Source organism: Eurosta solidaginis, chromosome 2 (genome assembly GCF_040869045.1).
Source record: "Eurosta solidaginis isolate ZX-2024a chromosome 2, ASM4086904v1, whole genome shotgun sequence".
Lineage (NCBI taxonomy): Eukaryota > Metazoa > Arthropoda > Insecta > Diptera > Tephritidae > Eurosta > Eurosta solidaginis.
Window position 1 is genome coordinate 131134729 of NC_090320.1, and position 27707 is coordinate 131162435.

At 38.8% G+C, this 27707-nt stretch overlaps 3 protein-coding genes across 8 annotated transcripts in view; 1 reads left to right on the forward strand and 2 right to left on the reverse strand.

Moving 5' to 3' along the window:
• Window positions 1-27707, reverse strand: part of Ca-beta (Ca2+-channel-protein-beta-subunit) — a 1568477-nt gene that overhangs the window by 1230397 nt on the left and 310373 nt on the right. The window lies entirely within an intron of this gene.
• On the forward strand, window positions 20780-22203 carry LOC137239668 (uncharacterized). Its single transcript, XM_067765219.1, has 4 exons — window positions 20780-21042; window positions 21093-21260; window positions 21325-21602; window positions 21658-22203. Exons 1-4 carry the CDS (start codon window positions 20780-20782, stop codon window positions 22077-22079), a joined length of 1131 nt encoding a protein of 376 aa, XP_067621320.1. The 3' UTR covers window positions 22080-22203.
• Window positions 22333-26105, reverse strand: LOC137242359 (uncharacterized). The gene is made up of 3 exons (XM_067769674.1): window positions 25916-26105; window positions 25698-25857; window positions 22333-25466 (listed from the first exon to the last, which is right to left on the reverse strand). The coding sequence occupies exons 2-3, from the start codon at window positions 25739-25741 to the stop codon at window positions 24941-24943; spliced, it is 570 nt and encodes a 189-aa protein (XP_067625775.1). The 5' UTR covers window positions 25742-25857; window positions 25916-26105; the 3' UTR covers window positions 22333-24940.

The following is a 27707-nucleotide window of genomic DNA, read 5'->3' on the forward strand; positions in this document are numbered from 1 at the left end:
CCAACATATCTGTCAGTATGGCATTATTTTGGCATTCATCCACCTGACTCCTCAGTGCATTGACATCCGATCGAAGTTGCTTGCACTCAGTTTCCGCTACCGCTACCCTCTTTTCCGTATCGTTGTAGCTGCTCTTCAAATTAGCGATCTCTGCCATCAACTCACCAACTCTCTGCAATAACCGCTGCTCTGATTCCCTTATAAACTCCTTCATCTCCTCCATCATGCTCTCCTTCCATATAATTAATTTCGCTTCTAGGCGCGAAATCTCACTAGAAGTAGGCGGCGGGCTCTCAATTTTCGAAGCCTTTGTAAATGTTGGAGTGAGAAGTGGGGAGACAGTTGTTTGCCGTGTTGGTCTTGTTTTTGTTGTAGTTTTTGATGCCATATTTATATGCTGATATGTCAACAAATTAGCAAAATATTTTATACACAATATTGTTGCAAATGGTAAAATGATTTTGTAACCGAATGGCGGACACCGATTGTAAATTGCTTCACAAAGAAATTTCCCGTGTTTAATTATTTATTGTGACGTGGAACTATTTATAATTAAATTTTATTGCAGCGAAAATGAAACGCGTCTACTCTCTTCGCATTATATTTAGACTTTTAAAGTACTCATTAACACCTTTCGTGTGATACGCATATTGTACAAACGCATTCTAGAGTGAACCGTGGTCCACCTTTATAGCGATATCTCAAAAAGGCGTCCACCTATAAAACTAAGGCCCACTCCCTTTTAAAATACTCATTAACACCTTTCGTTTGATACCCATATTATACAAACGTATTCTAGAGTCACCCCTGGTCCACCTTAATGGCGATGCCTCGAAAAGGCATCCACCTATAGAACTAAGGCCCACTCACTTTTAAACCCCTCATTAATACCTTAAATTTGATACCCATATCGTACAAACACATTCTAGAGTCACCCCTGGTCCACCTTTATGGCGATATTTCGAGACGGCGTCCACCTATAGAACTAAGGCCCACTCCCTTTTAAAATACTCATTATCACCTTTAATTTTATTTTTATTTATTTATTTATTTATTAAACATTTTTTAATTCATATTTTAAATAAATTACAATATTGAAAGAGCACATTCTATTACTATATAGCATAAGAAAAGTACATGGCATTTTTATACTCAGTTGAGCAGAGCTCACAGAGTATATTAAGTTTGATTGGATAACGGTTGGTTGTACATATATAAAGGAATCTAGATAGATATAGACTTCCATATATAAAAATAATCAGGATCGAAAAAAAATTTGATTGAGCCATGTCCGTCCGTCCGTCCGTTATCACGATAACTATGTATGTAGATTCCTGGGTACTCATCTCAGATCGCTATTTAAAATGAACGATATCGGACTATAACCACACCCACTTTTTCGATATCGAAAATTTCGAAAAACCGAAAAATTGCGATAATTCATTACAAAAGAGAGATAAAGCGACAAAACTTGGTAGATGAGTTGAAATTATGACGCAGGATAGAAAATTAGTAAAATTTTGGACAATGGGCGTGGCACCGCCCACTTTTAAAAGAAGGTAATTTAAAACTTTTGCAAGCTGTAATTTGGCAGTCGTTGAAGATATCATGATGAAATTTGGCAGGAACATTACACCTATTACTATATGTACGCTTAATAAAAATGAGCAAAATCGGAGAAGTACCACGCCCACTTTTAAAAAAAAAATTTTTTATGTAAAATTTTAACAAAAAGTTTAATATCTTTACAGTATATAATTAAATTATGTCAAAATTTAACTCCAGTAATGATATAGTGCAACAAAATACCAAAATAAAAGAAAATTTCAAAATGGGCGTGGCTCCGCCCTTTTTCATTTAATTTGTCTAGGATACTTTTAACGCCATAAGTCGAACACAAATTAACCAATCCTTTTGAAATTTGGTAGGGGCATAGATTTTATGACGTTAACTCTTTTCTGTGAAAATGGGCGAAATCGGTTGATGCCGTCTGTACCAAGATCTTAAAAGAATTGTTCCAGCTAGTTTTGAACGCACAAAAAACCCTTAGATAGTATTAATTTTTGATCGGCCCATTTTTTGGGCAAATTTCACTTACACGTAAATACATGGGTCTTTATTTACCAGATTACTTGTTTTTTATTTTAGTTGCTTTCAAAAAAACATGAAATCCCAACTAACGAACTAACTTTTGATGAAACGAATTAAATTTATATATAACAATTATGACAAATTTGCCCCAAAATGTTTTTGCATTTCCAGATTTTATGCACATTTTAGAACAAAAAAATCGTTCCAAAATTATAACATTAAATTTGTTTGCTTGCCTTTTATGCTACTTTATTTTATTATTTCTTATTTTATTTTATATTATATTCTTTTTATTATTATTTAAATTCAACTGACTGATTCGGAAAATTTCACGTAAAAATTCCAAAATTGTTTTCGGTTTAAGGCCAAAACGGCAACCGGCACACGGTGGGGTAGTCCAGCAGAACCACCAAAAAGTTGGAAGTTTGATACTATACACGACATTATCAGCCGCCGGAGCCACAACCATCACATCAATTTTTCCACAAAAACAACGTAAGTTCATATTTCTTGCCACTTTTTTTTTGAGTGTTGTTTTTTGCAAAGTAAAGAGAAAAACCCCGTGTAGTGCGCGAAAAATTAAAAATAAAAGTGAAAACAGTGAAGTGATTTAGTGAGCACCAATTTATTTTTCTAATTTCAAAGGTTAAATCACTCGATTTGTTAGCCTTTATTTTCAGTCCTTGTGATTATCTGGTCCATCCCCCCACCAGTGGTAAGGTTTTCCAGACACAACACAAGGAAGAGGGTAACCTAACCTCACTTTCCGCACCATACTAAATAGGTTTTTGTTGTTGTTTCTTTTGTACTTCACAAACACGAAATTAAGTTCAATTTAATTAATTAATCCCGTGCTCACTTCACTTTTTAAACACTTTTTACACGTTTTTTTGGCGCTTTTTTACAATATCGCACGCATTTTTTCACTTCTTCAAAAATACACCCATTATTTGTGGAGGTGGCGAGTGGTCCCCTTTTGTTGTTGCCGCTGAGACAAAAATTTGTACATTAAATCTTTTGCTGTTTTTCGCTGCTGTGACAAAAAGTCCAAAAATAAATCCTTTTTTTTGTCCCTGTTGTGACAAAAAAGTCCATAAAATAAACCCTTTTCGTTGTCGCTACCAAGACAAAAAGTCTGCAATAAACAAAATAAATAATAAACTCGAAGTTCAATAGTTTTTATTTAGGGATGGGCAGGCATATTAACTCAGAAGAGTTCTATTTTTCTAATCGGAAATTTTCTCGTTAATAAACGTAAATAAAACAATGGAAACCTACATCCGTTTAGCAGAATCAATCGCAGAGTTTGATAAAGATTACAGCCTTATTCCGGAGAGCGACCATAGCAAACACACCCCTGCAATACAGCAGGAAGAGTTGCGGCTCTTGTGGAAGAAGGTAAAGTCTGCGTTTGATTCGCTATTGGGATCTGATGAGGTGTCAGCGGATGACGTTATGGCGATCAGAAAGAAGCAAAAGGCAGCATACGCAATCTACGTGCGATGTTCAGCGTCTATATCTGCTGAGGCAGAAAAATACAAGAAGGATGAAAAGAACGTCAACCCTGAGCAAGAACCTCATGCGCATAAAATTCGCCTCCCTGCTTGCGACACGGAAGTTTTTAAAGGGGATTATCTGTCTTGGCCAACTTTTCGCGACCTTTTCACGGCAATTTATATAAACAATTCCAGCTTGAAAGGGGTGGAAAAGTTATTCCATCTCAACAACAAAACGCAGGGCGAAGCAAAAGATATCGTAAAAAAATGCCCTCTCACAAATGAAGGTTTCGAGATGGCCTGGAAAAACTTGTGTGAAAGATACGAAAACAAACGTATCTTAGTTAACACACAACTACAAATTTTATTTAACTTAAAAAAGGTAGAAAGTGAGTGTGGCAGTTCAATAAAAAAGCTGCAAAATGATATAAATAATTGTATTTCGTCCCTCAAATGCCACAAAATTGACACTTCCAATTGGGATGCAATCCTGACCTATCTATGCTCAACCAAGTTACCAGAGAGCACGCTGGCTCTTTGGGAGCAAAGTATAGACCATAAAATGGACATATCCAAGTGGGAGGATATGGATAAATTCCTGTCTAATCGGTTTCAGACACTTGAAACAGTGTCTGGTTTTACAGGGCATGCCACTTCGAAAGTGCAAAAACCAAACGCATCGCGACAATCAACGGAACCCTCTACGAAAAGACTTGGTGCTTTTCAAACGAAAGTATCCAAGCAAACAATAAAATCAATTTGTAAAATGTGTAAATCCCCTGAACACAGATTACGCAACTGTTCACGCTTCTGCGAGTTAACCCCAGTAGAAAGGATTAAATTTATAAAATCCACAAGTGGCTGCCTGAATTGCTTATCCCCAGGACACACCGTGACGAAGTGCACCAGTTCCTACAACTGTTCCAAGTGCCACTCTCATCACCACACGCTCCTGCATGCGGATACATCTCAGCACACGGCTGTACGCAATCCTTTCAAAGATGCGGATAATATCCCAACAACTTCGGCACAGGCGCGACAATCTGCGAACCAGAATGTAAAATCCTGTCATGCCAATTCCAGCACAGGCGTGCTATTAGGAACTGCTCGCGTACACATTCGCCATAATGGTACCGACTTCTCCGCACGGGCATTAATTGATTCAGGGTCTGAATGTTCCTTTATAACTGAAAGACTGAAACGCAGAATCAATTTGCCAGCGAGAAAAATGCATGCCCAAGTTTCAGGCATCACAAATTCGGTGTCAGCTCAGGTGAAAGAAGCATCCAAAATTGAATTACGTTCACCCGTGGATGCCTGCTTCAGCCTGACTACACCCGTTCTAGTCCTAGCCAAACTCACTGGAAATCTTCCATCCTGCCATATCAACGTCATGACTATGCAGGCATTCCCAGACTTGGTTTTGGCAGACAAGAGGTTCTACATCAACGAAGATGTAGACCTCATACTTGGAGGAGACATATATCCCCAAATTATACTGAGTGGTCTGAAAAAGAATGTACTAAATACACTTTTGGCTCAAGAGACAGTGTTCGGTTGGATACTAACCGGTCGCATCGAAGCACCGAGTCCAACGAAGAGCATCATGTCATTCTACAACGAGGTTGCGTTGGACAACCAATTAAAAGCTTTCTGGGAGGTAGAAAATGTTCCCAAAAACAAAATGCTTAATGAAGAAGAAAGGTATTGTGAACAATTATTTAAGGACACAACAAAACGTGATGAAAGTGGAAGATATACAGTCTCGCTACCATTCAGGCAGGATTACCCTGAGAAGATTGCATTAGGACCGTCTCTAAAGCGCGCATGTTCACAATTCTTCAGAAATGAGGGGCGATTACTGAAAAACCAAGAGTTAGGGAAAGAGTATGTTGGGGTGTTATCCGAATACGAAACGCTTGGACATATGAGAAAAATTAAAAATAATGTACCATCCGACGATTCGGATAATTATTTCCTGCCCCACCACGCCGTTGTAAAGGCGGAAAGTACCACTACCAAGGTGCGCGTCGTATTCAACGCGTCAAGTCCGACAGCAAATGGCATTAGTCTAAACGACATACTCCACCCAGGTCCAGTACTCCAAGCAGACTTGCCTATTTTAATTTTACGTTGGCGACTGTATCGCTTTGTCTTTAATAGTGACATAGAAAAGATGTATAGGCAAATTTGGGTGACCGATAATCACGCCAAATTTCAAAGAATTGTCTATCGAACATCCCCCAACGAACCCATCAGTTTTTACGAACTAAAGACTGTCACATTTGGTGTAAACTGCGCCCCCTACCTCGCGATACGGTCACTTCTACAATTGGCTGATGATGTAGAAAATACCCACCCAATAGCATCGGGTATATTACGCGAAAGTATGTATGTCGACGACGTTTTATCTGGAGGGCATACAATAGCGTCAACTATCAAAGCAAGGAACGAGATTCGCGAAGCATTACACTCAGCTGGCTTTCCATTGCGCAAGTGGACATCCAATTGTGAGGAAATCCTTCAGGACATCCCCAAAACGGATTTGCTCAGCGAGGACTTCCTAGCGTTTGAAGAGGCTAGCTCGGTGAAGGCACTCGGAATACGATGGAACGCGCATTCAGACATGTTTTACTTCACCGCAGGAGTTTTAGAGAATGGCGAGAACATCACCAAACGCGCAATCCTATCCGCTATAGCCAAACTTTTCGACCCTTTAGGCTGGCTTGCACCAATGGTCATAGTAGCAAAAATACTAATGCAGAACATCTGGTTAGAGGGCACCGGGTGGGATGAACCTGTCTCCCCAACTACCTTAGAACGGTGGGAAAATTTCACCCAACACTATAGCGAAATAGATAACATTAGGATACCGCGGTGGGAAAATTTTTCACCGGAAGACGACACAGAAATCCACGGCTTCTGTGACGCTTCCGAGAAAGCATATGCGGCAGCGATATACATGCGCGTGAAAAGAAACGATCAGGTTTTCATACACTTACTTTTAGCGAAAACCAGAGTAGCTCCAGTGAAAACCATCTCGCTACCACGTTTAGAACTATGCGGCGCCGTGCTGCTTGCAGAGATCATGGAATCAATATTCAGAAACATTCATCTGGGACCAGCAAAAGTTCACCTCTGGACGGATTCAACCATCGTACTCGCATGGATAAGAAAGCCGCCCTGTTCCTGGTCAACCTTCGTCGCACACCGAATCACTAAGATCATCGATATGGTCGGTAGCAAGGACTGGCTTCACGTGGACTCGGAATCTAATCCAGCGGATCTAGGAAGCAGAGGCCTAATTGCATCAGATTTGGTCAACAATTCGTTGTGGTGGCAGGGACCTTCTTGGCTGCAAGAAGACAATTCCCACTGGCCAGCACAAGAGACCGAATACAAAACGTCCGTTGAGGAGAAGAGGGCACAAACATATGCCACGACAAGGGTAGTTCATGTAGATATTCTCGACCGTTTTTCAAATTTACCCAGGGCTTTGAAGGTTCTATCCTATGTTAGGAGGTTTTATAAAAGAACTCACCCAAAAACTAAAGCAATGTTCCACGAAAGGTCGTGTATAATCTCAGCCGATGAGATTAAGGCAACGACTCAAGCATTAATACGAGTCTGCCAGAAACAGTTTTACGGGACAGAATATTTAAAATTAAAAAATAGGGAACCTATCGATCGCAAGAGTGAAATACTGTCCCTAAATCCATATATCGACAAAGATGATATTATTAGAACAGGGGGGCGTCTAGGGGCGTCAAAAGACATGTCATACAACGAGCGTCATCCGATCATCTTGCCTTACAATTGCAGGCTGTCTCGCCTTACAGTTATGATGGCTCATCATGACTCCCTTCATGGCGAGAACCAGCTCATGCTCCGTCTCATCCGAACCCAATACTGGATACCGAATGTCAAGACCATGATCAGAGCCATCATCTACAATTGCAAAACCTGCATTATTCACCGAAAGCAGGCACAGTCCCAACTTATGGGGACCCTTCCCTGCGAGCGGACTACTTTTACCCGCGCGTTCACCAATACCGGGGTAGACTTTGCAGGGCCTTTCGACATCAAAAGCTACCGCGGTAGGGGATGTCGACTGTCAAAAGGCTACGTATGCCTTTTCGTCTGTTTTTCCTCTAAGGCCATCCATTTAGAAGCCACTAGTGACCTTAGTACCCCAGGCTTCCTCGCGGCCTTTTCGCGTTTTATCGCGAGAAGAGGATGTCCGAAGAACATCTACTCCGACAATGGTACGAACTTTGTCGGAGCTTCCAGATCTCTACGATCGGAATTCAAAGCCTTCCTGGCAGAAAGCCGAGACAAAACAGTCTCCAAGTATAGCCATCAAGCATTAACTTGGCATTTTATTCCCGCTGGCGCTCCACATATGGGCGGCTTGTGGGAGGCGGGAGTGAAGAGCTTCAAAAGCCACTTCAAAAGGATCGCGTCTCCCCATAAGTACACCATAGAGGAGTTCCAAACCCTTTTGTGCAGGATTGAGGCGTGCCTCAACTCGCGCCCTCTCAGTCCAGGGTCGAATGACCCAACGGACCTGGAACCACTAACCCCAGGACATTTCCTAATGGGCAGCCATCTTCTGGCGCCGCCAGAACCGGATGTGAACGAAAGCCCGGCCTCCATAATAAACAGATGGCAGAAGCTCAAGGCCCTCCATCAAACCTTCTGCCGTCGTTGGAAAACCGAATACCTTTCCGAACTTCAAAAACGAGTGAAGTGGAAACAGTCAAAGCAAAATCTTAAAGTGGATGATCTAGTTGTCATCAAAGAGGACAACCTATCTCCCAACGAATGGAGGTTAGGTAGAGTCATCAACGTACACCCCGGCGAAGATGACCGAGTACGCGTAGTCGACCTCAAAACCGAGAAGGGTCAAGTCAGACGACCTTTGGTCAAACTGATCCTTCTTCCAACGGAAGAGACGGATTGCGAGAAGGCTAAGAGCTCCTCCTAACAATCTCTCCGTTCCTCCATATCCCTACTATCAAAAAAAAAAAAAATCAAACCCAGCTCTCGTTCACCCGGAACGAGGCCAACCATCAACCAAAATTTACTCGCTCACCCCAAGCGAGGACCCAACAAGCAACCCCAACTCACTCGTTCTCCCGGAACGAGGCCACCAGAAAAGCCTACCGCAGAAGGGCGAACCGATCTGCCACAGAATCTAAGGGCTGTCGGCCCTTTGTATATTTTAAATTTACAAAAGTCAACCCACATTCACTCGCCCCGAGCGAGGACACCAGAACCCAAACGCAGATCCATTGTCTGCCAGAAAACTTGAATGCACTCGGCCAAAGACACGAGGCCAACAGCATTTAGAATAAATTTTTAAAGAGTTTTCAAACATTTCTCCGATTAAGGTGAATTTCAGTAAGCTTAAAAACCGACAGCTTTGTCTCACAATTTTCTTAATATAAAAACATAAATTTCGGCAATGTTCACAAAACATTAGCATGAAAGCATATAAACTTAAAAGGTGTAAAATTATATCCATTTACACACGCTGTTATATGAACGCGCCTAGTAATAACTCTTGATAAACTTGATTGTTTATCAGCTGTATTATTGCCAAACAAAATTTTTTTTGATTGTTATACAAATTAAAAAATGCTAAGATTAAGTGAAAATCAAAACTAGAACGCCTTTACTTGCTGATGTTGGAGATTTTTGATTGAAATGCCTACTGTAATGTCTGCAAGGCTGCATTCGTATGAGTTTACCGCGTTACACAATGAAATGTGCGTGTAAATTTATACAAATTGTGTAAATGATTTTCATAAAAAATTTGACTTCTCGTTTACGCACTAGATAAATTTATACGTTTACACACCTTATAAGGCATTTGTACGGTTGCATGTGTCCTTTTGTTAAAACTTTTTACATTTTTTGTGAATAAGTGGGTTGCGCTTCAAAATATAATGGCAAGCTTCGAACGCGCCTTTGTTGAAGATGAACTTTAGTTCAGGGGCTTATAGTGTCGCTCGCCTCAAAATACAATGCAATTCGAAAGCTAGCATATTCCATAAACAAAAACCGGCAGTGGGTAGGCGCACACGGGTCGATCTCGGGTTGATAGTGCCCTCGAAAGAAAGTAAAAGAACAAAACGCAAAGAGGATTTCCTCGTTATAATAGTGTTTTAATTAGAGTGGAGGGAAATATATATAAGGATACAATATTACCTTTGAGTGTAAAAATGATGACGGTGATACTCGGCGATGTGTGCTGGTTGGCGGTCGATCGAAAAAGAGGCCGGTTATCCCGTTGAGGACAACCGCTAAGCCGCGAAAAAGTCCTCTGGTATTAAGGAGGGGGAAAAAACCACACACACAACAACCCCCACATATACGTGCATGGGTGCTGACAACCCGCACACACACGTGCATGCGTATGAAACGCATGCATGTGCATGCATGCACACAAATGCGGCGTGAGTGTGGGTGGCTGGAAATATTATTAAAACGTTAGGGAGGGGCGCCGTCAATCAGATAAAAGTTAGGCATTGGGCTTAAACATGCCGCCCCCCTTGCGGTACGCAACATCACAGTCCGCCAAGGATCACCGACCGTGAAGAAGAGAAAAAAAAATAAAAAACTTATAATTAATTATATCTAAATTAACATAATGCCGGCCAGTCCGCCGGCTTGGCGGCACGCAAAATGGTTTGCGCAGTGTGGGAGCTTGGTTGCTGCTGCCTCGGTCATTCACCAATTTTCCCGTTATGGTGTAAGGCGTGAGCCAGGTTTGCCTAGAGCTAGGGATTGCGAAAAGAAGTAAGAAGATATACGTGTTCATATTTCTTGCCGTTTATTACAAATTCATTGGAAATTCTATGCTTGTGAATTTTGTATGAAGAAAATTCAATAAAAAATAACTTATTGTAATGATACAAGCTTTTAAAACGCACACCTCCATTGTGAATTCATACAAGTGGCGAATTTTCGATAAAACGTTCACAATAGTGAACAGCGAGTGAGTATTAATATGTAGTCTGATTTTCTGTATACAAATTTAAAGGAAAAGCTGATTTGAAACAAATGTGCAATTCATGGCACTTCAATTTAATAACGGCGAACACAAGAAAAAGAAACCTTTCTTCCATTCTCTGGCCCTTCGCGACAGCCGTTCTCCCTGTCAGCTATGATTTGACACGTAGGCATGGCAATGGAGGGATAGACAGATTTTTCACTTGTACGAACTCACAATGCACTCCTCTTGCGACTGTGTACAACAGAAATTCAATAAAATAAAAAGGATAAAAAGTGTAAAAATTCATGTATTTCGGTCGTTACCGAACATTTTGCTGTTAGGCCTTCGCTGTGCCCGAGAGTACCCAACCGAAGATGGTACTCTGAGCTAACAAAGGGCCAAACGTGGTGGGCAGAATCCCTGGGAGTATTATCTCGGCATATACATCTGTGCCTAGGACGAGGCGGATCGGGGCGGATGAGTAGAACTGCGGATCCGCCAGACGAAGATGTGCGTACGGGGCTGCGATGGCACTGTCGATGCTGGTTGTGGGTGTCGTGCGCCGAAAATTGGCAACGACCGCAGCATGGGTCGCAATCCTTCTGTTCTGTCCGTGTCTTCCTCGGATACGCAGCAGACATCCTGCTTGCCCGCCAATGTTGCTGGTAGGAAGTTGGAGCTCCTGGGCGAGCTCATCCGCAATCACTGTGGTGGGGGAGCATCCGTCGATTAAGGCGCGAACGAGGTGTAGCCGCCCCCCTGCTTCTATTTTCACGACCGCGGTGGGGGTGATCGCTACCGTCGGTATCATGGTGGCGGTGGCAACTGAATGCGGGGCTAGGAGCCCTCCCCGGAAGGCGGACACGGTAGTGAGCTGCAGCGAGTTGGATCCATGACTGCGATCTCGTGGTTGATGATGGGTGTGATATCTTTGTTGCAGGCGAAGACGCCTTGTCTCCGCTCTGCGATCGCGCGGTGCTTGTCTTCGTTGAGGGTCCTTAGTTTGGCGGCGAAGAGACCGAGTCTCCGCTCGGCCGTCACGAACATGGCCCTGGACTGTAGATGTGTTGTGCTGGAGCCGCTTCCTTTCATGCTGCAAAAGCGGTCTAAACGATTTGGCTGCTGGTGTTGTGTTCGGGCGAAGAGACCGAGTCTCCGCTCCGGTTCGGTGGATTCGAGCTGGACAAAGAGGCCCAGTCTCCGTTCCAGCATCTGACGCATATAACGATATGGAGTCGTCAATCCGCTCACGGGGTGATTCCAGCTCCTCCTCAACTTGTACACTCCATGGCTTAGAGCGGGCTTCGTGGAGTAGCTGTTCCTCTTCATCAATCGAGGAGATGTGAAGCATCGTGTGATGTTTTTCGCCGCATTTTTACATCGGCCTTGGATTGGGCACGCATTCGAGCGGTGGTCTAGAGCCAAGCAATTTCCACAGCAGCTCCCGCGGATCGCTAAGTAAAGACGCTCCTCGGGTTTTTTGGCCCGAAAGATGGGGCACAGGCGTATGGGATGTTGCTTAAAACAAGCGCGGCATTCCGACGTATAACGCATGACGTTCTTGGCAGCGCTTCGTTGCATAGCGGCAAAGCGACCCATTTTTCTGAAAGAAATGCAATATGTTTGACTGGGTCGAGTCATTCTCGAAAATGCGGGGGCGAGTGGTCCCTAGTTGTATTATTGGGGATTTGGGAAATTTTATTAGCGCGCGCATAAGGGGCAACCATCTGTAGCAGTATAAAATATTCGTATTTGGCGTGCATTATATGCATGGCCTCTTTCCCCGCACGTTATGTGCCTGGGTCTTTAGTGCCTTATTTTGTTTATTTTGTGTCACCCGGTAGCGTTTTAGTTGGCCACGGGCACACTAGTGCTGCAGAAAATGAGCATTTACGATTTTTCGGTTCGCACATTCTGGTGCCGGACCGGGTAGAAAGTGTATAGCGTTGGTTCTTTTGATTCGCTGTTATTTGTGTTGTTGGTGCTAAAACCCAACAACTTCCCTGCCCGCCACAAAAAAATGTTTGGACAGCAAAATTGTATGCGAAGTAAAGGAAAAATAAAGCTGGAGACATTGGTGCTTTATCGGTAACCGTATCGGTAACCTTATAACAGCTGATTCGACCAACCTTACGAGAATCAATGCAATCGATTATTGGTACCGCTAAGGTCGTAACCGTATCGTAGCCAGCCAATTGGGGTTTGGTTTACCGTCGTAACGCTAAACAGCTGATTACGTTAGGGATCCGGATACAGCGATACGACATACGGCACCAACGACTCCGGCTTAAAAAATGTTCGTTTTGGATGAGGAGAATCATTTGTAGAATGTATCATTTTTCTCTTTTTGTATTACCTTTCGGTTATTTATTCAACCTTTCCCCAAGTACGCTTGTAGTCCTGTTTAATTGATGGCCTTTAGCAAATGGCACGGTTCCCGAAGGGTATTTGGCTCCGGTACCGATTTTTCGGAAACGGGTTCTTCGGTACCCGTTTGCATCATTTTATGCATCCCTAATATAATGTACATTTAAAACTCGGCATATATATGTACATACGTTGGTATAAGTATATGGGCAGTCAGTGCACGTACTTTACCGCATTGGTAGTTTGACCTACCTTTTTGACCAATTTTTCATTTTCTACTACTTCTGCTACCAACACTTAGATTCTACCAATATTTCAGTATTTTCGTACTGAAAACGCATACTGCGATAATTTTAAAGTATTGAATTGCAGAGCCCACCCAACTAACATTAGGAGGCGATACTGACCAAATCAGTAAATTTTGAAAAATTTGTGAAGAACTTAAACAGGAAATAAATTTTTGAGTAGAGAAATATAATGACTGAGTACGCGAATATTTTCTGCGCTATTTTTCTCAGTTTTTTTTTTTCTTTTTTGAATAATTTGAACGACAATAGGAAGTTTTACGTAAACGATAACATGCTGAAATTGGTTATTTTTCGGCAGTAATTTTGGTACCTTGGAAAATTGTTGTTGTGATTAGACGTTTTGGTGCATGTTTGTCAGTATTTCACACTCACGATACAGGAAAAAAGTGAGTATCGTATAGTCATAAGCTATGCATGTATTTACCAATGTACATGTAGTTTTGTCTTGTTTATGTGTTTTACAAGTGTCATTTCCTTGAAATGCGCGTTATTTGTTTTAAAATAAATGACTAATTGTTTGGTACAAATATGAACTGTAGCTATTGTTTTCTACCACTACTCATTTCATTTGGCGCCTTCCAACATTCCGTTTATAAAAAAGTCCGCGCACTGGTACAAGTATGTCAGCGGCTTAGCAAAAAGAGAAGAGAAAAAACAAACAAACATCCATACACACCCATGTATAGAATGTAAATTCTCATGAATCGAAACAAACGGGACTAAAATCGAAAGATTTTTCCCGTTGTCAAATTCTTTGACTTTGTCGCGTGGATAGCGTATGGTCATTGCGCAATTGAGAAGAGAACGAAGCAGTAAGTGGACGAAATTCAGTCACATTCATAGTAATTCTGTTTTACAAACTTATTGATTAAAAATTTTGTTTTTTCCAATTTCAGCGTAATTCGGAATCAAGATTTGCAGCCTTCGAGGCTTGGATATGCATTTCTGCCGGCAGTCCTACATTCTGGCCTGTGTGCGGACAGGAAAACATTACTTCTTATAAACGGCCTTGCGAGTCAAGTGATGGTGCTGGTTGAATGTGTATGCGTCTGCAATTGATAAGCATGCGCTGGTATGTAATTCGAATGGGAACTACTGCTGTGACAGAGCTGGGAGACATGTTAAAAGGGTCAAAATCTAGATTCGTGGGCGTTGTAGGTTCCGGTGAAACTTAAGCATTTGAGAGACTATTCCTGTCCTGTTTCGCACTCGGTTTCGCGGCAGTTAACTTCGGTGGACGGCCACGCGTGAACAGTAAATTCGAAGCCACTATGACGCGTAAATAAGCGCATGGGTACATTGGTTGTATCAACTATCGGTATAGCTTCGTTGCTGCTCAGCAAGAAGGGTGGGAAAAATTATTGAATCTATGCATGGGCTGACTGTAATCGAGTCAGTCATATTCATTAGTATAGTCAACTGTAAGCCAGATCGCGAAAAATATGGATAATTGTTTTCGGTGGAACTAAGACGACGATGTAACTCCCAAACCATATTGTTCCATTTATCTTCGAACGAGTATAGCGAGCAGAGTGGACATAAAATGAAGATAGTAACACGTTACCCAAAAAGGGTATAGGCACTTTGTTCAAGCAAAAACATTTGTATTATAAACTGCATATTAAATCTGCACAACTTGTTTGCTATCGTTTGGTATAATTTGTGGTTTGCCACTGCGTACACGATAAGCCGAATGTGCTATATCAATAAAACGTATTGAACTGTAAATGTTACTCAACACAAATATGGCAGCATATACATCATGAAGAATAAGATTGCTATTGCTATTGCTATTTTAATATGCTATTTAACTGCGTTCATTGCGAAATCTTCTTTATTGTGCACGCCCTAGTAAATCGTTTAACTCCTCACGAGCCGAATAGTGAAACTCCTTTTATGCTGTCAAGTAAACCCTGTACTACATGAACTTGGACTCACGAAAAAATCTGTATTGTATTGATTTCTGAACAACTGATAGCTATAAGCTGTAGAGTTGGCAATGGCACTTAGAGCGAAAAATGATTTACCAAGGTGAATTAGGTATAAAATGCGGGACGTTAAGTACCTCCAAACCGCCTGCTTTGACTTAAGCTTAACAGATCTATTTTTATTATGTTTAAAATCTAGGTTTTATGGTTAATTACGAGGCGTGCACAAAAGACTACAGATGGGATAGATTGCTCATTCCACAGGTGAAGTTATAAAAATTTCTATTACCAAAAAAAGGATGAAATGTTCATTTTTGTCCCTTTTAAGTGACACTGCCAGCGAGCTCAGCGGATCTGCTAACATCTACCATCTTTATTGATTCGTGGTGGAACAGCCTCCTTTTCAGCTTCCCGTGCAATATAATCCAACGGTTTACGGGCAAATGTGCTCAATATCTGAACTTTCAAAGTAATAGGAGAATATATATGAGGGAATATTTGTGCATAATGTTTGGAACTTATGATCACAAATGCACCACGGATGCCGTATATAAGGCCGCCAATTTCATGGATTCATTTATTTCGATGGGAAAATTGTTCACACAACACTAGTGGATTCAGAGCGTGTATTGATGGATTACTTAAATATTAAACATGGATCGGTATGTAAAGGGTCTTAAGATAAGACTCCTAAATAACTCTAAGGCCCAGTTTTCAATGCGAGTTTAAAAACATTACTACTTTGGCCATTTACCTACAATTTTACATGAACTTAGTTTTACCAATTAAACTTAAAATGATAATAAGATAAGAACCTCCACTGGTATTTAAATTCGCACTGAAAAAGAGGAAGACAGAGGTTAATGGCTTAATTTTTGGGCCCCTCGGTGGTACAGATGCATTGTTTTTGAAAAATTGGATATTAGTTTTTACTTCATTAGACTTTTACGCTAAGATGTGGGGTTTGAATGGAGCGAGATAGTATTGTCTGTGATAAATCAAAAGGTTATTTCTCTGTTTTCCCAGGTGAGCTTTCGAAAAATAGATATAAGGTTTCGCAGTTCGACGACAGCCCCCTCGTAATATGTATTTTAGTCATGGGTGCTCCTGATACAATTTATTATAGCGGTATGTGCCTTCTTATTTTAAAGAACTGGGAGAAGCTCTATAATGCCATGCTACAATTCCAAAAAAAAGGATGCAAATCATATTTCTACTGCGTAATGAACAACAATTTTTGTAGAAAAGTCTTGTTTTGCAATTTAATAAACATTGGGGTCATTCCACGATAGATCGATGCAGGAAATCGAAACCTTGCAGTGGGCATACGATTTTTGGGCATCACTGTTGTCATCTCAGAACGAAGTTGTGCTGCAGAAAACACTTAAATTGAGATTTTGTGTTCCAAACTCTGCAAGTTCGTATGGAAGCCTTTATCTTGATTTAGCAAACTTTATATCAGTAAACTGTTTGAAAGAATAGAAAAAGGGGTGGTGTTAAATTTTAAATAAGAATTTCATGGCCAAGGAGAAATATGCCTATATGATCAAGAACAATTTTGAAACACAACTTTAATTTTGAAATTGTCAGAACGTAACTACCAGAAGCATGTCGTGTTTTCTAAGACCGGCCGTTCTTCAACCGGATTCTAAGATAGGGCGTTGTCTGAGACAGCGCTTTTTTCGAAAAGTCAGCCGAGATAGAGTGATATTCTGCTCAGTCGTCGAAATAATCAGTTTGAAATATAAGGTATATTAAAAAATGTCAATTTTGAAAACACTCCTTTTTTTGAAAATTTTATGCTGTTAATTTTTTTTTTTTGTTTATGGAATATGCTAGCTTTCGAATTGCATTGTATTTTGAGGCGAGCGACACTATAAGCCCCTGAACTAAAGTTCATCTTCAACAAAGGCGCGTTCGAAGCTTGCCATTATATTTTGAAGCGCAACCCACTTATTCACAAAAAATGTAAAAAGTTTTAACAAAAGGACACATGCAACCGTACATTAACATAACATTAAATTTTTATATTGTCTTTTATGCACTTCATTTTATTATTTCATATTTTATCTTAGTTTTTATTCTTTTATTTCATCTTAGTTTATTATTATTTAAATTCAGCTGGCTGAATCAAAAAATTTCAGATTGTATTGTAAACGAAAAAAAAACGTTCAAAAAATGTTTTTATTTTAGGTCAAAACGGCAACCGGCATAATAGCGGTTTTTTCTTTCAAAACTATAAAGGCTCGCAGCTGCCACTTGCCTGAATATTTTAATATACAACCTGAAATTGTTCAGTACAAGTTCAACTCAGTTTGTCAGTTAAACTACGCTTAAACTTATTCTGCAGTTTTCAGTCTACTTTAACTGAAGTTTAAGCTGAGCTTAAGCGGCCTATCCTGCAGGGTTAAATTCTAATTAACCTATCAGTTATTTGCGTTCATTCGAAATGGCGTCGAGTATACCCAACAAGCATTTGGGCTTGAGTACCATTAGAGGTTATGTTGATAACTAGGCATACTTCTAAACGTATCAAGGACCGATGACAATGCATTAATGCGATGGTGTGGTGACTTAAGGTCAATGGCCATAAGGTCAATTGGCCATATTACCAATTTGAATGACCCAAAGTTTGATTGAAACTTTGCACACGTATCAAGGCTCGATGACAATGCATTAGTGTGATGGTGTGGTGACATAAGGTCAACGGCCATAAGGTCAATTGGCCTTACGTTGAATGGCCATACGTTTGATTGAAACTTTGCACACGTATCAAGACTCGATGATAATGCATCAACGTGACGGTGTGGTGACATAAGGTCAACGGCCATAAGGTCAATTGGCCTTATTACCACTTTGCATGTCCATTAGTTTGATTGAAACTTTGCACACGTATCAAGACTCGATGGCAATGCGCTAATGTGATGGTCTGGTGACATAAGGTCAACGGCCATAAGGTCAATTGGCCTTACGTTGAATGGCCATACGTTTGATTGAAACTTTGCACACGTATCAAGGCTCGATGATAATGCATCAATGTGACGGTGTGGTGACATAAGGTCAACGGCCATAAGGTCAATTGGTCTTATTACCACCTCGAATGGCCATTAGTTTGATTGAAACTTTGCACACGTATCAAGGCTCGATGACAATGCAATAATGTGATGGTGGGGTGACATAAGGTTAACGGACATAAGGTCAATTGAACTTATGACCACCCCAAATGATGATGATCTGCCGACCCTTGGCAATTTCGGCGAAAGACCGCGTCCAGCCTCCCTGCGTCTTGGGCCTTTTCGGTGCCGTGGGGTTGGATTCATCCATGGACCGCTGGCGTTTCGAGGTTTCATCACTCTCGACTAAAACTTTTAAAATTACTTTAACTAAAAAATTGAAAATAAATAATAGTTAAAAAAAAAAAACTTAAAAAACAGCTAATCGAACTAAAAAATTGAAAATTAAGTTAAAAAAATATATTTATATATAAGGCCTGTGAACTAGGCCGTGTTATTGTGTTTGTTTCAATGTTTAATAACAATAAATAATTTTTTAGTTCGGTTAGCTATAAAAGCGTGTTTTTTTAGTTTTTTTAAACTATTAAATAAACAAATGAAAGGCGCGATAACCTCCGAAGAGATCTAAGGCCGACCTTCTCTTCCAATTTGCGTCGTGCTCCTTTTTAATGTTTCCTACAAATTGGCAGGACTTGTTTTATGCCGACTCCGAACGGCATCTGCAAGGCAGATGAGTTTTCACTGAGAGCTTTTCAAGGCAGAAATACACTCGGACTGCTTGCCCAACACTGCCGAGGGGAGAACCCGCTTAGAAAAATTTTCTTCTAATTGAAAAAAACCTGTTTCTAATATTTTGATGTTGCTTTGGCCGTGAACCCAGGATCTTCGGTGTGATAGGCGGAGCACGCTACCATCACAACACGACGGCGTGGTATTTGTTTATTTCATTTTATCGTACTTTTTATTTAACTTTCTATCGTATGCCCCCTTTTTTTGTCTATGGCATGCTTTGCCTTCCATATATTACCCCACAATATTTATTATTAGTCTAACTATACTAGTGATATATATCTGTAAATCGATATGAGTAGTTTAAGGGCTTTAGTTCATTACACTTTCTAAAGAATTACATAATATTTGAAAAATTAATGTGCATGTAATTTGTTTAGCTTAGTGTGCCTAGAGCCTTTCTTCACTACTACTTAAAAAATTTACTGAAGTATTTTTATCATTATCACTCACTTGGGTGGTGAGAAAGATATCGCAGATAAACTAAAAATAGTGCAAAATATTGAAAGATTTCTGTTTTTTAATCAAAATAAATTACAAAAACGTTTGTGCACTGAGCTAAAGCTAAAATTATTTTCACCAACAACTTTTAAATTATACTGAAATTATTTTCAGCTCTACTACAACTACTACTGAGTGAGGCTGCTATTTTTCCACTCACTACTCAACTATTAACGCATTAATGCACTGAACGCATAGAGTGAGTTGAAAAAAATACAAATTGGTCGAATTTCGACCGCAGGCGTGTTTTTTTACCGCATATACAAATGCGTTTAATCTTTGCATGTACTACTAAGTGCATAACTTTATCTGCACTTATGAAATTCTTGCGCAGAAAATTGGTCCTAAAAAGTGTGTCTCCACTTTTAACCACTTTCGCTGTTGCCGAAAAGCATTTTTTAGTCGCAAACGCAGATGTAAGTACAAGGCGAATCCATACCAGGTGGTGGCAAAGCGAATTCAACCAATTCGCCGTGCAGAAGAATGTCAAGTTGAAAGAAAAATGTTCATTGATTTCGATTAACTGACATGTTATAGTACAAAGCGTTGTATGGAAAATAATCAAGAAGAAGCAATGAGGTGTTGGGATAACACCACCTGGTACTGAATTCGCCTTGTGTAAGTATATTTTAATGAGAATTCTTACCATAGCTGTTAAATTATTATTTCTCCACATCTTGCTAAACCGGTTCTAAAAATTTTCAAATAGTTTTTGTTATGTGCTCAAATTTCATAGAAAAGTGTGGTTTATTACTGTATTTATAAAAATGTCCCAAAAAGCATTTAAAAATCTGCTAAAACCAAACACATGTTAAGTGCTGATGACTATTATATTTAGAGAAAATAATGTTAGAAGCAGTGTGTGTTGGGCATTTTTCAGGCGCGGACGTGCTAGTCCCATACATTATATTCCATAATTAAATATTACTTTTCATATTAAACTCCTATTTCTCTAAATTCTAATAAATACACAAGTACGTATGTGTGCACGAAACAGTTAAGCTGTAAACACAATGCCGAGCGACGACGATATACGCCGCGTCGGGCGATGACATTTTTCAAATTTACGCTCAGATATTTCGTCCAGTTAAACACAATAGACAGCGGCGGCGATATTTTCTGACATTTTCTGTCATTTCTTCAATGGAAAATAATTTCTTATATTAGTGACCATTTCTTGTGGGAAATGAATTCATTTTAAGGTCAGCATTAGCAATATATATAAAAAATGAATAACAGAGGCGGTTTGTTGAAAATTTTTAAAATTATAAACATCATTTTTGTAATGGTGAATATATATCGCGAGGTGTGCCAGCAGTTTAAGCGGCGATGGTGGGTGCGGCCAGTTAATCGTACAAGGAAGACTCTGAGCTTCCACGAAACTTCCTTCGCACAGTTGAAACTCTCAGATGAAGAACATTTCTTCAAGGCAACTCGTATGAATGTTGCAAAGTTTAATGCGCTAGTGAATTTGTTACGAGAGCGACTTAAACGTTTTTCCATAAGAGAACCAATAAGTGAAGAAATCCGTTTGGGTATCACTTTGATGTAAGTAACTTTATAAACTATATATCTGTGTAAAAATGGAGTTTCAACAGGTTCTTGGCACAGGGCTGTAATTCACAGTATTTAGCTTGGTCATATAAATTGGGTGTTTCTACAGTTAGGAAAATAATATACGAGACATGCGATGCAATTTGGCATGGACTACGCGAAATTTACCTTGCCCAACCAAATCAAACCGAATTGAAAAACATTGCAGACAGGTTTGCTCCAATTGAAGTATGGTATTTAGTAACTATATATACTCATATATTTTATTTTGGACAGGTTCTATGCAAAAACTGGAATGCCTCATTATCTCGGCGCGGTGGACGGAAAACATGTGAAAGTAGTTTGCCCCAAACGTAGTGGTTCACTCTTTTTTAATTACAAAAAGACATTCAGTGTAGTTCTGATTGCAATATGCGATTATAGCTATACGTTTTCATTTGTAGACGTTGGTGCGTTGGGAAGCCAAAGCGATGGGGGAATTTTGGCACGAAGCGTATTTGGTAACATGATTCTAAGAAACGACCTGGAAATTCCTCCCCCAGATAACCTTCCAGGTAAAATGTTTATAACAGATAAGGTTTCAGTTAATTGATGCCATATTTCAAATAGGTACGGACCAAATATTTCCATATTTTTTCGTCGGTGACAGCGCATTTCCTCTGAAGCCTAATCTCATGCGCCCTTACCCTGGTAGAAATTTGTCACCCGCCAAACGAAATTATAACAAAAGGTTATCCTCCGTACGAGTGCACATTGAAAACACCTTTGGTATATTAGCAAATAGATGGAGAGTTCTTCATACAACGATTCACGCTGCTCCAGAAAATGTGGACAAAATTGTTTTAGCAACTATAGTCTTGCACAATTATTTAATGCTTGACAGTAGTAGTGGATACTTCGATCCGAACAGAGCCAGCAGTGATGAAAATGGGAATTTCGATTGTGGACAACTTTCAACAAGAATGACATCTATTCAAATTGCTCATTCCAATCGATCAACAAATGAAGCATTTAGTTTGAGAGGGAACTAGCGGAATACTTACTAGAAAGGCCAATGCGATCTGTGTGAAATCCGCAAACGTACCTTAAAATACCAATGCGGACATATGCAGCTACGTTTTTTATTTTACCAAATCTTATAATATTAAAAGTGAAGCTTTAAAATATACGGTAAACTACAGTTGGAAAAATTTGAGTGCAGTAAAATGTCCTCTTATCGTACAGCTTTTGTATTAAGTTTAAATGAGCTGTCTTTCTTTTTACAAAACTTGTTTTCGTCTTTTTACTGATATGTTTTAGAGTTCCACTCTCATTTAGTCCTTATATAAAATCTCCTATTTGTTGCCACCTGTCGATATGTACCAATTATTGGACTTCACTGCCAACGGGAGCTAAAAAATAATAATATTAGCGTTTTCGGAGGGTGCCACCTACTTCTCAAGAGGGCCTGATTGGCTAATAAAATTCTTATAATTGGAAATTTGTACGGAAAATCCTTTATTAACTAATCGAGTGACTATTCAAAACTATATTTTTCCACATAAGGTGTCATTTGGTGCTTTTTCCGAAATAATATTTAGCCTTGTTATGTATCCAGCCAATAAACGGTTTTCCTCAATTTAGAAAGAAACACACACATTCTAATTTATTATAAGTATTTATTTACGTTGCTATATTAGCCTTTAAATTTTGTAGAGATAATGTTAAATAATTATCTTTTATTTGTACTGAGGTTACTCATTCTTATCGCATTCATAGATCGTATATATATATATATTGAAAATTATATATATTTTGAAAATTTAGTATGTAGTATAATTCATTTTATCATTCAATCATTAAAAATGTAATATTTAGTATGAAATATGTTAATTTAAATGTTTTTAAAAATCTCTATAAAAATTTCCAAATATATATTGAAAATTTAGTATGCAGTATAATTCATTTTATCATTCAATCATTCAAAATGTAATATTTTTAGTATGTAATAAGTTAATTTAAATAAGTATTCTGTATTAACAGCAGCGAACAGAAAAATAGCAGTGGCAATCAAATTAAATTCGCCAATTAAATCCCTTTTTTTTCGATATTTTAAGAAAAAGCTTCAATGAATTTTGTTGCTAAAACTATGCAAACCATTCGCAAAAAAGTTTACGAAAAATTCGAAAATTCGAGAGAATTTTACAAAAATTTCAAAGCTTTTATTAGAGTTCTCTGAATTTCTTTAAGTATGCAGCCTAACAAAGTTATAGGTCTCTCGAAGGGTGTTTTAGATTTTCCTCTATACAAAACGTGAAACAATTACTTTTTTATATCCAAATGCGTGTCGGGAAAAAAGTTTCGAAAATCAATCCGAATTCTGAGAGACCTATAATTTTGTTAGGCTAAAATTGATAGGTCTAGAAGGCTGCATACTCAAAGAGATTAAGAGAACTCTAATAAAAGCTTTGAAATTTTTGTAAAATTCTCTCGAATTTTCGAATTTTTTGTAAACTTTTTTGCGAATGGTTTGCATAGTTTTAGCAACAAAATTCATTGAAAAAAAAGAATTTAATTGGCGAATTTAATTTGATTTCCACTGCTATTTTTCTTTTCGCTGTTGTATGTCTTTACAATACACACACACACATTTACCATCAAGTAGTAAAATTTCATTACTCGAAGTAACATAAAACTGTCAATTAATACGTCCAGTTTTGATTTGCATCTACTTTTATGGCAAAAATGAATTTTTTTCTCACAAAGGTCTATTGTAGCTGCTTACATAATTCAGCCATCTTACTTTAGCGCATTAAATTCGCTCCATACAAGTTTAGCAAAATATGTCTAATTAATTTCCAAACTTATATTTTAATCTATGCAACTATTCATAATTTTTGTACAGGAGCTGTTATCCCTCAGAAAAATTATGGCATACTTCCAAACTAGCAAAGCAATAGCGAAAGTTACAAACGTTTCAGGATTTCCCTGATAAAACGCCCCAAAGTCCTAGATCGGCAATACATACAAACACAAAATACATTTTTATCATAAAATGACCCATGTACAAAGAAGTTTTGTAGTATTTTTTGATAAGTTACGTAATTGCTTTATGAAACGAAATAAAACCTGAACTACGAATAATAAAATTACTATGGGTTAACTGCGTGAGCAAAAGTGTATGTGTATTAATAAAAAGTTTATAGGTTTGTTTAAAGGCTTAACTAGTCTAGTCTCTGAGTTGAATTACTTGAAAATTGTGTATCCAGCAAAAGAGAAAGATGTATATTTAGTTGCTATCAAGTTTTAAATAAAATTTCAATGTTTTGCACAAATTTGAACTATAGAATATACGTTATTCAATACCGATAGGTTATTAAATTGCATACTTCAACGCTCGAATTTGGTCTCCATTCTCTGTATAAAGGCAACATATGACCCAAAATGGCATACAGTGCCGTTGGGAATAACTGGTATACATAAATATCGTTAGCTTAATTAACAAAGGCCCTAACCAACAGACTTTTTGTTTAAAGGGTTAGAACCATAGCCACTTTTGAAATGCCATACTATGTTTTGTGAACGCGAAAATAAAATGTGATTCGCTACTCGTACAAATTTCAAATATGTTGGTTAGGTCCTTTGTGCATTAAGCTAACGATATGTCTGTAATGAGAGGTAAGCAGTCGCAACTCCACTTTTAGTCCAAATGGAACTAGTACCATTTTTCAATTTTATTATGGCTTCTTGACCTTCTGGCAAAAGATCTTAGCTCTGATATTGTTGGTTGCCTACACTTCGAACTTTACGATGTATTGCCATTGTCATTGTCATTGAGGTACTTGTTTTTCTCATTTCTCAAAATATATTTTTTGGACTTACGACTTTTTACCTATCAGCTAAAGACGTGAAATTATTGAACACTTGTCTTTCCTAGTTCTTCATAAACTAAAGCAACAACTTTCCTTTCAATATTGCGCACATTATTCTGTGATAAGTTGGCACTGGAAATTGTTTTCGCCAAGCTTTCAAACAAAAGCGAAGTTGAATCCCGTATTTTTTCCTGCTCATGGGCACAAGCTATCTCTTGGATTGTTTTTGCGCATTCTTTTAGCACATCCTTGAAAACTGAAGTAACTTCGGCATCTGCTTGCTTTTTTGACTTCCGGTTCTTATTCTGAGCGACATAGCTTCTAGCTGCTTTATCATTTGAAGGTTTGGAATTCTCGTCAACTAACTGTGGTTCGTATACTATATACGGTTCGAAAGTAGCATCCATAATTGCATTTGGAGAATTGGAATAATCTGTCGAATTTTCGCTTATTTGCGATTCGCATACAATAAGTGGTTCACGATTTGAAGAGTTTGAGTAATCTGTTGACTTTTCATATACATCAGTATGTTCGTTAATCATGCCAGGATCACAATTTCCAACAGTTCTAAAAAGAAAAAAATATATGATTGATAATCTAATCTAATCTTTTTTCTATTACATACATCCCATTACCGATAACACTATATTACATATAGAGTATCACTGTACCAAATATTGTGGGAATTCTAACGCATCTTTTGATACCACTCCTAGAATTTTTAGACGTGTAGTAATTGCGAAATGTAATGAAAACCACTCAAACCCATCGCGGCAATATACATAACCCTGTACTTACTTTCTTGAATCAGGATAGTCGTCTAAAAACTGCATTGCATTCATGTATTTCCAACTTTTTGTAGCACTTCCTGCGGCGCTCCCGGAAGGAGATAGCGCACAGCGCTTACGCCTTTTATAAGTGTCTCGCAGACTTTTCCACTTTTTACGACATGTTTCTCCTAAAAAGGATACTTAAACATATGAGAAGAACCCACATCAAAACATATAAATACTTACCATCCAAGGTCAATGCTATGCCAATATTTTCAAATATCGACTGCTTTTTATTTAAATTTTTATAATCTGAAGAACCAAGATTATATAAACAATTGTTTTCCTTAACTTTTTCTATGATATATTCACTTATATTTCTCAATTTTCAATTTGCATACAAAATTTTCACAAAATAATTTTACACAAACAGCTGATTTGACTATACTAAGGGTGACCATATGAAAGGACAAAGGAAGAGAGAAGAAGGAACTAATGACTTCACACAAAGAACTCACTGAAAAGCTTTATTATAATCATGCAAATTAATTTATTCTAATCCAGAGTTTGGAAATGTATGTTTGTGCTTTTTAAAGAACGAGATAAATGTATTTTTAGTTTAAATTTAATGTGAGCGTTGAAGCAAAAAATAAATATGGTCACCTTTGGCATAAATTGTCGTCATCGCCCGGCGGCGACGATAGAATTAAATCTATCGTCGCAAAATGACGTCGCGTAAATTCCGCTCTTGGCGTTTATTGTGTTCACCTTCATGTAATTATGGGGATTCTATTTTTGACAAGGCGATGTTCGTCGCGTTTATTTCGCGGCGTCATGGCATTGTGTTTCAAGCTTTACATGTAACTCAGTCGCCTTTGAGAACGTCATACGGGGATTCGATTCAAAAAAGTTTGATCACGCAACGAATTTTAAAACGAACGTATATACACAAAGGTACTTGATTCACGGAAATAAGTTGTTGAGCGCAACTGATAAGGCTATAGACGCGACAAAAATTCAGAGAAACGATAGACGTTCATAGAAACCAACATCATACAGAAATTTTAATCAGCGATAGACATAAGCAGAATAATAGAAAAGAAGTAGTGAAACGACAGTTCCTGCAATTAATTGGAAAACAGAGATTCTGAAGAATTGTAACCTAGCAAAGTTCCATTTTCGTCGAATATTTTGATGGTTGAATTTAACAGACAGGCACTGCATGCATGGGGTTGCAGGAAAGCCAAGGAAAGGGTAAATTTTCATCGCTGGAAGTGGATAAGCTGAATGATTTGTTGCAACAGGAGCTACAAGATTGCATCATTAATGGACCTACACGAGCCTCATGAGGTGGATATTGAGGATGTTGACTCGCGTGAATATCCGTCTTGGCAGCAAGAAATTGGTGAACTCAAAGAAAATATGAGCAGCATAACAAAAAAAGTGAATGGATTACAGGCTATAACACAAGGGCGTAGTGAAACAATCCAGGTTGGAAATAAGAATTTTTAATAAGGGGTAAGCCAACAGCAAATAGCATCTGGGATATCGCGAGCATCAGCCGGAGCTCCAACGCACATTGCAGCAACAATACTAGGGCAATCTACAGAAATTACAGGAGCAACAGGCATGCGGGTTAAAAAGTTAAGTACTCCTGTGCTTGGACAAGTAGGTCACGATTTAATGACGGATGTCCAATCAATGATGACGCATGCTGGTACAAGGTATTCAATGAGGGAGATCATCGGCATTTTGCCAGAGTTTGACCCACTAAAGGGACACCGAGCAACGCGTCAATTAATCACGAAGATCGAACAATTCCGAGATATATATTTATGGAGTAATGAAGAAGTGCTATTCATGCCGGAACAAAAATTAAGAGGGGTAGCAAAAGATTGGGCTGATTCCCAGCCAGTCTTTAGAACTTTGTTTCAATTTATTGAGATGCTAGGGAAAGATTTTCCAAATGCACCAAGGTTAGCCGAAATATATCACGAAATGGAAGACGCAGGAAAAGGCCCAATAAACCTTTGAAAGA